The sequence below is a fragment of the Austrofundulus limnaeus genome, unplaced genomic scaffold (genome assembly GCF_001266775.1).
Source record: "Austrofundulus limnaeus strain Quisiro unplaced genomic scaffold, Austrofundulus_limnaeus-1.0 Scaffold60, whole genome shotgun sequence".
NCBI classification, from domain to species: domain Eukaryota; kingdom Metazoa; phylum Chordata; class Actinopteri; order Cyprinodontiformes; family Rivulidae; genus Austrofundulus; species Austrofundulus limnaeus.
The window spans coordinates 1,278,836-1,290,531 of record NW_013952462.1 but is presented as its reverse complement, the minus strand read 5'-3'; the positions used below and the strand labels follow the sequence as shown (position 1 = coordinate 1,290,531).

General features: G+C 39.4%; 1 protein-coding gene across 2 annotated transcripts in view; it reads right to left on the bottom strand.

Annotated features, from left to right (window-relative positions):
- Positions 1 to 343: 343 nt before the first annotated feature.
- tacc1 (transforming, acidic coiled-coil containing protein 1) overlaps positions 344 to 11,696 on the bottom strand; it is a gene marked incomplete in the record, with an annotated part of 14,886 nt that continues 3,533 nt past the window's right edge. Inside the window, 12 exon segments of one of the 2 annotated variants that reach the window (XM_014009665.1) lie at positions 344 to 1,801; positions 2,772 to 2,892; positions 3,009 to 3,115; positions 3,197 to 3,360; positions 4,639 to 4,682; positions 4,792 to 4,868; positions 5,010 to 5,141; positions 5,389 to 5,447; positions 6,036 to 6,228; positions 8,226 to 8,289; positions 8,634 to 8,669; positions 8,995 to 10,285. In XM_014009665.1, the coding sequence (XP_013865119.1) occupies positions 1,736 to 1,801; positions 2,772 to 2,892; positions 3,009 to 3,115; positions 3,197 to 3,360; positions 4,639 to 4,682; positions 4,792 to 4,868; positions 5,010 to 5,141; positions 5,389 to 5,447; positions 6,036 to 6,228; positions 8,226 to 8,289; positions 8,634 to 8,669; positions 8,995 to 10,285 (2,354 nt within the window). 2 annotated transcript variants of the gene reach the window in all.

The following is an 11,696-nucleotide window of genomic DNA, read 5'->3' as shown; positions in this document are numbered from 1 at the left end:
CCCACTTAAGATAACCACAAAATGAGGGACTACAAATAAAGAACTACAAAGATGGCCGCCACTCTCCCAGTCAGAGACCCAGGAAGTTACATAAATCTACACTAACTAAAGGTAAAATAGAAGAAAAGTAAACCTTTAAACATATTGAATATTTATGGAGTTTAACATTCTAATGCAAAAATATACACATGATAAATGAACCTCCAATATAGTTCAGCAACTTAAGCTGCAGCAAGTAATGTTTGCATTTTTTAATAAAGTTTTAAGAAGTTATATTTTTTAAAGGAGCTTATTGGTTAAACTGATCTCATCCCTTAAATAATTGTGGACAAAAACAACAAGATTTTATTAAATCATAACCATTTATTTAGGAATGCACAAAATATACTCAATAACATACAATCAGTACATATTTAACTCTTTCATTGTACAAATAACATAGCTCTGAATGTTCTTTTCATAAAATATACACACTGTACCATATCAACGGATGTGCTTTGACCAGCAGCTCTGAGCTGTACAACAGGACATAGGGTCACACCAAAGTTCACTTCATCTTGATATTTGGCATCTGATTGTGCAGAAGGAAAACGGGAACTAATCTTTGTTCTTTAAACATAAACTGGGCGGGGCTGCAAACATTAATTTGTTTCCGTTCAAATGGGAAAACGTCAGATGACGAACACATGCGCCAAACAACATAGCTCTTATTGGTAAATCGCCACAGGTAAAGCCATACGGAGTGCAACCCGGTTAGCTCAGAATATTAAGAACAGAATACAGTAATACACAGTATACAGAACACTTTGGCAACAATGTATAGAACTGCATGAAAGGAAATAAAATACTTTCCTGCTTAAATGAAATAGGCATAAAAAGGTCACACCAAAACATCTTGATGTGAGTAAAGCCAGAGGTTAAGTGACACAAAGCAACACGGCACCTGGGTAATATTACAACATAGTAATGTTGTAACATATCAAACGAGTGCACTATAACATACTCTGATTTACAGGAGGAAATGTACATTTTGTGTAAACTCAGTGGTTTCGCTTCAGTCTTTTGAATAACTGAGATAAGTCAACCGGTAAAACAAAAGAGACAAGCTGAAAAACCACCTACATGTGAACTAATCACAGAAGAAAAGCAGCAAAAATATGTAAGAAGCAGAAAACAGACAAAGCAAAACCAGTTTTAGGCACTCAGAATGGATATGTGATTGTGTTCAGATATTTACAAGGTAAATGTGCTGCGCTGAGAACAGGTCTGTGCTTTCTCCTCTAACCTGCATCATCTTTGATTTAATTCCTGCACAGATGCTGAAATATTTGATGGTTTTGTTTTTGTAAAACAAGAAACTGTTAGTTTAAATGCTCTCATAAAAGAACATTGCTTAAAAAAAGAAAAAATAGTTATTTTCCACTTTTTTCTAAGAAAATGATTTTCATTTAAAATCATCATTAACATATGATGAATAAATAATGATGCCTTTTCATTATAAGTGATGCACACCTTCATGATGATGTAACTTCCATGAAAACACAAGGAAAATAAAGAAATATTGTCCTGGACCCAAATTTAAATTTGAAAGGAAAAATAAATCCAGGATGTGAAGCCATTATGTATTTATGTCAAAACAATGTATAATTAGTTAAAATAAGATGGATGTAAAAATACTCCATGACTCCAGCTGAAAGAGGCCGTCAAAGTGCTGCAAAGATTATTTTAATGTTTCCTAGTCTGGACCCAATTTGGCGATCAGTTCGTCGCAGATCTTAGTGAGCTCCTCAATTTCTTGATTCTGCGGGAAACAAACACAAAAAACTGTGACATACTGGCACATCTGCACAGGAACAAAAAGGAAATGACAATAAGAAATTTGTCTTGCCTGTAATTTCTGAGGTTTGAGGTTAGTTTCCACATTTTGCCTTCATTTTAACTTGAGTCTGGTGTTAGAAAAGGAAACACTGCCCTCTAGTGTTGGCTTTTCTGCAACTGCAGCTGTGGATTTCACTGTGCTGAAAGGCCTTAAGCGCCACAGCAAAATTACTGTCATTTAGACTTTTTTAACAGCTTAATCACTAGAATCATCATCAGAATTAATTTAAAGTCTATTTCTGCAAACAGATTTTACTGCTTTTTATTAATATCCAAGGGTGGAGACACATTTTGAGCAACCATAAAATAATAGTAAATATTGTTCAAAACTCACTGTTTGTAAATTTTAATACAGATTAGAATGTATTTTTTGTGTGGTAAATATAATAATAATTTGAATTATTACTTTTTGCTTTGAAATTGAAAAGATTATCTCCTATTTGAGGGCAAGCAATTTTTTTTTAATACAAATGAAAAACAAACCTATAAAATAACCTGACATATGTGCAAAGGATCCCTTGATTATAACCTAGATTACTTTTATGCATGAAAATGGTTTTAATTTCCAACAGAAATTACCACTTTTTGTACTGGGACATGTTTTTGCCAAAGTTTCAAGAGATAAAAAGTTTAGTGGGAAGTGGTTAAAGTTCTTATCTTATAAAATCCAAACCACAAAATGCAACAGAGACTTGTTTTCACATAATAATTCCCACTGTTCGTTTGTCGTGAAAGCACCAGTGTTGAAACATGCCTCATCATCTTTTCTCACACCCAAATACAAAAAGGTTAAACCACCAAAACCTACTGAAAGGGATTTATTTTCAAGGATGTTTTTAGCAGCTCTGCCTCATGAACACATGTTGAATCAGTCATTTGTGCAGCCTCTTTACCTTCTGAAGGACAGCTCTTTCAAGCGACTCCACCTTCATTTGCTCCTTTCTCAGGCTTGCATTCAGAGCGACACTCTCAGCGTTGGCCTTGGCACGAACTTGAGCGATCTCCTCATTAGCTCTGTTGGACAGGAAGAGAAGAAATGAGAGATTCTGCCTAAACTTGACCATCAAACTGTGATTTAGGATTCAAGTGACTGAAACACATAGAAATAACTTCTAAAAAGTGAATCTTACTTGTCCAGCTTCTCCTCAGCGTGGATTTTTAAAGTCTGATATCGCTGCTCCTCCTGCTTGATGCGCAGCAGGTAGTCCTGTGCACACTTCTTCAGCACCTCCTCATTCTGAACAGACAGATTGAAAGCATGTCAAAACATCTGGCAGCGACATAAAGTTGCACATGAGCTCCCAGGAGTCACACTGACCTTCTTGAAGCCCTCCAGGACCCCCTTCATGTTCTCATACCTCCTGAAGAGATCAGCGAAGGAGCGCTCCACTGAGTTGAGATCAGCGAGAGCCTGATCCCTCTCTAGAGTCAACTGTCTGACCGATTTACTGCAGGAGAGGCTCTTCTGCTGCTGCGTGTCCTCTGCAGGCAAATAAACAAGATAAGAGAACCTCAACGCGTCTACAACAAACTTAAAATTGATGGGAGACAAAACTATGAAATGTAACCATTTTTATACTAAACAAGAACTTATAAGTAATTGTTAGTATTTATAAACTTATTGCCTGAGGGACTTTTAGCCATGGCTTTTCAGTGTTTAGGGAATGAAGCAGCAAAGATTTAGGAAAACACAAACTGCAGGAAGTTTTTTTCAAGACTCCACGCTGTTTGACTTTCTGAGCTCAGTAGCCTGACTGATCACATGCTTCTACTTCCTGAAGACCAGAGAGCAGACAAAAGGTCAAAAACAAACATGTACAAACAAGTTAGAGGAGAAGGTGAGAGTGACATCAGTCTGACTAGAGTCCGGTTCCAAACACTTCAAGTCAATGAGTTAAAAAGATCCAGTCAAATTGTAGAATTGTGATAATATACTTTTTTAAAATCCTAATTGTAAATTTGTTTCTTTATTTAATAATCATATATAAAAAACAAAACAAGAGCTGCTCAGTTTACAAAAGAAATCAAAATAAAATAAGATGACTTTGCAGGAGTCAACCTCCAAACTCAAGGATGCAAATTTTCCAAAACTTGTATCAAATCGTCACCAAGGAAGTTTTCTTACTTCACTCAGTTGGGCCATTAGAAGCACGTATAAATAACAAACAAATTACTTAAAGTGCCTGTGACATGCCTATCCTTCACATACAAAAAGTGAAAGAAAACATCTTTATATTTAAAAAACTTGGCATAATGCACATGATTTAATCCATTTTTTCACAAAACTGGCATATTTTTGTTAATTGGCTCAGGCAAAACAAAACAGGAAGTGATATAAAAGGGGAACTCTTAATGAAAGAAAGCGCTCTGATCTTTGTTTATTGAAACAATGTTATTTGAACTCTTGGCTTTTCTTCATCTCTCTCTGATAGTGACTCAAAATAATCTAAAGAAACATCAGATTCTTCTCTACAGCCTGTGTCGTTATCCATATCATCAATTCTCTGTTCACATGCAGATATTCCCCTTTGACATCACTTCCTTTCGCTTCACACGCAAATATATCAACACCTGTTCACTTTAGTGGTGTGAATTTTTATTTATTTATTTTTGCAATAGGTTATCAATGTTATCTTAGCAAAAATGCATTCCCATTTATTACAAAGATTTGATGTCACAGGCACTTTAAAATAACACCTTCAGGAGACAGGATGATATGAACAAAGATAAACAAACCACCACCAGGGGGCAGTAACTCACCAATCATCTGTGCCACTGTTTTCTCATATTCTGCAACAATTTTCCTGTCAAACAAACAAAAACGGTCAATTTTGTTTTCTAATGCAGTTATATTTGTACATGTCTTTATTCCAATATTCTGGGAAAAGTATTAGGGAAGCACAAGATTCCTACCTCATTTCCATAACCTCCGCTCTGCTCTCCTCACATTTACTCTTCCACTCATTAACCTCAATCTCTTTAGTGATAATCTGTCCATAAAGAAAAGAAGGTAGGATGAAAAAAAAAGTCTAACCTGACAGAGAGAAGATCTAAACAAGAAGAGATAACCATTGTTGTGGTTTAAGTGCCCTCTGCCCTCTCTTGTTTCAGGATATGAAGGAGTGACGTACCTCCTCCCTGATCAAGGTGAGCACTGCAGCCTTGTCCATCTCACTCAGAGGGACGTCATCCTGAGACAGAGCTGCTGACTCAGGATCCTCGCCACTGCTCAGTTTGACTGCTTGGTGCACGAAGCTCTCATTCTGTGGAGAACAACACGTACAGATCTGTGTGCCGAGTCAGGAACGTCGTGATATTTATGCAGGTCAAAGATGCTAGGTAACACAAAAATATTACCACTAAAAAAAAAAAAAAATCAATCTTTGCTTACAATGATAGTTTTAGTAAAGTAAATGATTAGTCTGATGAGCTGTATGTTTTCTTACAATGAACAAAAAAAGTTAAAGAAAAAACAAACAGTAGTGCTGAATTATTTATATTGTTCCTTACTATATCATCTTTCAGGGTTTCCTTCTCCTTCAGGTGATCTGTAATCTTGATATCAAGACCTGTGAAAAGATAAAACCAATTTACTTTTTAAGAAAATGTGTAAATTAGTTTACACTTACTTTACTTGGTTTAGTAGAACCAGATGACACAACTTAAGTAAATATAACAGTTAATTTTCAAAGTGCATAAACTACTCCTTTCATGATAAATTCTGGTCATATTTAAATCTGTAACGTAAAATTAGATGTTAAAGTTTAAAGTAAAGCAGTCAAAGGGTTATTTTTCTGTTTTCAATTTAACAAAATAAAAGTTACGATGAAAAAAATTGTAACATTACAAATCCTCTAAAATGACTTAAGTACTGTAACAAAGTAAATGTAATTAGTTACTATGCACCTCTGATTTCTAACTAACTTAAATCAAGGCCTTACACGCCTCATTTCTCTTCTTCATACATTTTATTTTATTTTATTTTTGTAGCCTTTAAGTCTCAATAAAGCTGCAGAAAAACTTGGATAACTGAGTCACCCTTCATTTGTCATCCATACAATAAAAATATTCCAACAATTTTTATCATTTCTTGCCTGAAACTTTTCCATAAATTAACAATGATTTTAACTCCCATTGGAATCCTCTCTATTACTTACTTTCTACAGATATTTCACTGGATGGCTGCTTTTTCACAGGTTCTTCATCACACTGGAGCTCCTCTCTCTCCTCCTGGATGTTGGTAGTCTGACTCTGACCAGTCATACCAGTGGAGGCCAGCTTCTCCTCATCGGTGGCGTGATGAATTCGCTGAGTGATCTCCGGGGTCTGAGCCGCCACCTCATCCTCCCCCTTGGAAGTGAGAAAACATGTTAAACCTCTGTTTAAAAAAAAGATTTATTGTTCACACACACTTACACCTGCTTATAAAAACCTGTTCTCAGCACGTAAAATGCAGAGAAGGAAAGAGCCGGCAGGCACGGTTTTAACTTTTAACAAGTTCCAGTCTTAATCTAATTGGAAACAACTGTGTTCAACAAAACAAACGATGAAGAAATATTGAAAGGCGCTAATGTAGCTACTGCCTGAAAAAGCAACAGCTTCCTTCTATAAGACCTAATAGTTATTTTACATTTGTAATGATCTAAGCTGACAAAACAGTGACAACGTGATGTATAGATCAGTAAATATAAAACAAGATCAAAAGAAACATCAAAGCTGCTGCCACAGAGAAGAAACTGAACCTCAAAGAGCCTCTGTGAAAAAACTACAAGACCTGCTTGTCAGACGCTTTGTGGGCCACGTGTCACTTTTTATACGGTGCTTTATATAGACTACGGTAAGTCAAAACGACCCTTCATATCCTGTTTTGAATAGAAAATTCTGAGCTCAGAAACAATTGAAGACAATAAAAGTTTGGACGTGTGCACACTCAGACAGAAAACCATACATGTAGCAGGTGTGTTAGGTGACTAGGTGAAAGAAAACATAAAGCGTACAGTTTGGTGTGTAACCTGTAGAAACAGTGTGACGTTTATGAGAATAGGAAGCATGTTGATGGATGACATAAACTGTGGTAAAATCTCTATTTAAAAAATCCTAAAATTTAAACCGGGATTGTGTAAAAACCATGAAGCACATGCAGATGTGTCAAAAGTATTACCATTCATTACTTAACTAGAAGTATAGATACTAAGGTTTAAAATATTTTTTTGGAAGCCGAAGGATGAAGTCAAGCTTTTTACTCAAGTAAAAGTGCAAAAGTACTGGTTTTAACACTATTTAAAGTATAAAAGTAAAAGTTATGTAAGGAAAATAAAAACTTAGGCCGCACCACAGGGGTCTATAGTATACAACCCCACCTCCCCAAAAAACCTTTTCTAAAGGTACTAATGACTAAAATATAATGAAATGTAACACTATGCACTAGGCTACCTGTTTCAGCCTCATATATACAGTTTATGTGCTACAGTCATCTTCATACGAGGCTACATACATCTGTTTAAACCTGCCAGAGTGTGATGTGATTTGTGTTGTACAGGTGTGGTGCAACAACAGAGCGTCAGAATGATATTTATACTCATCATCCAAGACACAGAAACTAAATTCTTTTTGCATTTTTAACACGTAAAGAGTGCAAAGTACAGATAACTGCATGAAAAAATTAAAGTATACACAAGCAAAATTTCTGCTTAAGTAAAATAAAGTATTTGTACTTCACTACCTGACACCTCTAGACATAAAAATGCCGGTTTAGACATGTAATGTCTAGTTTTTGTGACTCATTTAAATTCTGAACAATGTTTTTGTTGGTGTGTGAAGCATGCCCAAACTACAGACATGTTTTTTTCACTTATTCCTCCTAACTCTTATTGTCTATGCAAAATGTTTTCAATAATTTTAATAATTTTGTATGTGAAGCTAACACAATTCACGGCAGAAATGTAAGAATAATGAACAAAGAGTAATAAGGGTGCTTCGGTTCTTTAGCATCAGCAACTTTAAATAGTATTTTTCAACAGCAATGCAATACAAAAAGGCACATAAATGAAACTATCTCAGGTTTTCTATGTCTCCGTTCAGATAACAAAGCTGATGTTGTTGAGGACACACGAGAGGAGCAGACTGACTGCAGAGTGATAAGTCAGGGATCTGTCACTGTGCCAACACTGTACTGCAGAGACAGAAACCCTACTGATGCCCCTGCCAGCGTGAGTGACTCAGTGTGTGAGAGAGAGTGTGTGCTGAGGCTGGTCTGTTGGACAGGTGCTGAATAATGGAAGCTGCAGTGTCATTTGAGCGAGGTAAAACATTTTAGCAACGCAGAGTCACGCCGATGCTAAAATTACCTGATTGCACACATCGAGCACCAAGGACTCGCTCTCGTCATACTTCTGTACCTTACAGGAATTCCTGCAAAACAAGCACACGAATAAAGGTAAAAAAAAAATCAAAGAAAAATCTGTCAACTTTAAAAAGCTAATATCTCTACGACCATCAAGCAAGCTTTATGTGCACTGTTGCACCGACAGACACCAAATGAGGCTTAATGAGATGTGAAATCAAACTCATTCTGCACAACTTCCTAAAAAAACTAAACAAAGTGGAACAAATCAAACAGCTGATTTATGAAGTAATGTTTTTTGGCTGATACATGCACCTTCAACTGTCTTGCTGTGATGCAGCACGTGCCGTGACGAGAGCACAACAAGAAGTATGCGTGGAAGAAATAGACCTCGGATAGGTAGAGTACTTACAACAGAAAACAGAGAAACTTGACTTGCTCAGAGGTCCTGAGGCCGATAAAAGGGGACGGACAGAAGCAGAGATTTGATCGTTGCATGGCACACAACGAGAGGAGACATGGAGGATGAAGGGGGTAAAGCGAGGAGGATGTTGACAAAGGGTAAAAAAAGGACAACAAAAGAGCCGAGAGACAAAAGAGAAAGGGTGTGAGTGAGTAAAGTGTCAGCGTGTTAGTTATTCAGCAGATAGGTTCACGTCTGAGCACAAGCACAAGGTCAACTGCAGCTGTAAGCATAAACCTATTTGTTCTGCCTTCAAGATATCTATGTTTACAGGTTAACAATGACGACTTTGTAGAACAAGAAGACTTACGTGGTTGTCCTGTCTTTGTTTTTCTTCGGTATCTGCCTCGTTTTCTTCTCGGCCTGTCTTGCTTTCGGTTTGTTCTCGTTTTTGACTTTTGTCTCGGCTTGAGAGACGCCGCAGGAAGAGTCCTCGTTGCTCAGGGATTTTGACGATTTAAAAGGGTCTACGGAGTCGTCAAAGTTCTCCGGGTCAAAGCTGTACGAGCCCTTGGGGAGCACCGGAGAGTTGCTTGACGTGTTGCTTCCAAACGGGTTGAAGTTCGGATCGTCCCACTTGCTGGGGTCAAAGTTATACGTTCCGGCTTTGGGGATCGGTACATCATCCAGGTTCAGAGGAGCAGAGGAGTCTGTTGTGTCCGGTTCTGGAGCAGGGTCTGATACAGGCTGAGGAGGGAGTTCTGGCTCAGGATGTGGCTCCGGTGCTGGTGGTTCTGGTTCAGGTTTAAGGAAGGTCTCTGATTCTTTAGGCTTCTGCTTCTTTGTAGCAAGTTTGCTGGTTGAACGTTTCCCTCCTAACTTTTTTGGAGGGGGCTTTCTGACCACTTCATCGTCCAGACCAAACTCCAGCACCACAGGCTTTGCCTCTGAAGACAACTTCACCATTTCAGAATCTGCTCGTGTCGCTGAGTCATTCTCAGAGGCGGGTGAGGAGCTGCCAAGAGGCTCGGGCCTGGAGAGGTGGCTCGGACCACATGGTGGGGGAGAGTTCTGGATTTTGGATCCGCCGCTGATGAATGGGTTAAAGCTATCATCCAGTTGCTCGGGGTCAAAGTTGTAAGCAGCCTTGGGAACAGGAAGTTCTTGTTCCTCATCATTTTGAGGATCCACTTGGGTTTTGAGTTTCAGACACGAAGGCTTGGACTTGTTTGTCTTTTCTGAAGGCTTTTCATGGCTGAGGAGGGCACTGTGCTGTTGCTCTGGATCCACCAAAGGATTTTCCTCTGGCAGCTCTGAGGCACATGAAACGGCTGGTTCACTGCTTGGGATTGGATCGGGTTCTGGGACAGATGCTGGCCCTGAAGCTGGAGGCAGATCTGGGATTGGACCTGCAGTATGGATGAGGTCTGAGTCTGGGGATGGCTCAGCTGAGAGGGAAGCTGTGCGTTCAGCCACCTCCTTCAGTGAGGATGAATCAGGAATGGGCAAAGAGTCCATATCTCCCTCCTCTGTTTGCTCTTCAACCAGATTCTGCACTTTAATCTCAACGGGACCACCCAGAGGGACTGCAGGCTCATCCTGACCCATACCCGGACCCCTGACAGGTGCTGTCACAATCAGGTTCTCCTCTGGCTCCAACACTGAAAAACCAAACAAACCTATAAACATTTATTATATTAGCATTTCTCTCCCATCAGCTCTAAACTCATAGCTGGGATCTGATTGGTTCACTGGAAGCAGGTTAACCAACCAACGGTTCCAGTCCCTGCTGTTGCCACGGCGACGTCTCACGACCGAGGCCGTGGCATTTAAATCATGAAGCGATGACTTATAACAAAGACAGGCGGCCATGATTTATCTGGTGTTTTGTTTTCAGACAGCGATGAGAGCAGCTGCGTAGCTCCAGGTAACGTTTTGACACAAACAGCATATTTCAGCTCGCAGTTTTCAAGTGCGCTGCTCGGAGGCCGGCGGACCCTGCTCTGTTTCTCCTCGTGTTGTTTTCTCTCGGCTGCGATGCAAGCTCTGTTTGCACACCTGTTGCACACTTGTGAAATAACGTGATTGTGAATTTTGAATCTGTCTGAAGCTGAAACGAACATCAAATCCCTCGACTCTTCCGTCTGGTCGGCCTTTTCAACCGTCACTGTTTAAAAAATGCTGCAGGAGCTGTTTTACAGGATGTATTCTGTTTTTCGATTAGAAAAACAAAAAACCCGCCTCACGCACAAAGCACAATCCCCCCAACAAAGCTCCTCAAAGTGCGCACTGACACGCTTTTTGTTGAGCCTCTCCCCTCGCTGTGACCTCCGCCGGTGGCCACCACAAAGCAGCTCCCGACTGAAAGCTTTTGTTCAACCTGCAGGATTCCAGAGCAAAGGTTGTTCCCACACTGCTTTGCTACAGGCTCCTCCTCCTCCTCCTCCTCCTCGTGAGTCAAAACGACAGAGTCAAGGCATCAAACTAGGTCCCACCCAAAAACGCGCCAAAACTTCCACTCAGCGTGCATACCAGCTCACATACCGAGCGTGCAGAACATATTTTGCAGCCTGCTCAGGTGTTAGACGAGCTACCTTTACTTTAATAAGCTTGCAGGTTCAAATCCTCAGACTGGTGCAAAAAAGTTAGGTGGGTAAGGTGACACACCCACATCTGCCACCCTTGGGCAAGGCCTTACCCCCCAAGCTGCCCCCCCCAGACCCCTTAGATGTCAGCCCTCTGCTCCACATGTGTGATGGGAAAAATGCAGAGAATTAATTTCTCCATTGGAGATTAATAAAGTTTATATATAAAAAAAGATTTTAAGGTGTAAAAAGGGAGACAAATTATTGTTAAGCTGAACTACTTTGAAGGTCTACAGTGGCATGCTTAACCTCCTGCTGTCCTTGGGTCAAATGACCCCAGAGGAGTCCATTTGAAGACAGAGGGTTTCAGCCTCAAGTACCACTTTGACTCAAGGGCAGCAGAAAAGTTAAAACGATTTGACAGTCAATGAATCCAACATTTCATCACTTTAATAAAAGAGATACATGATGATATACTATATATATA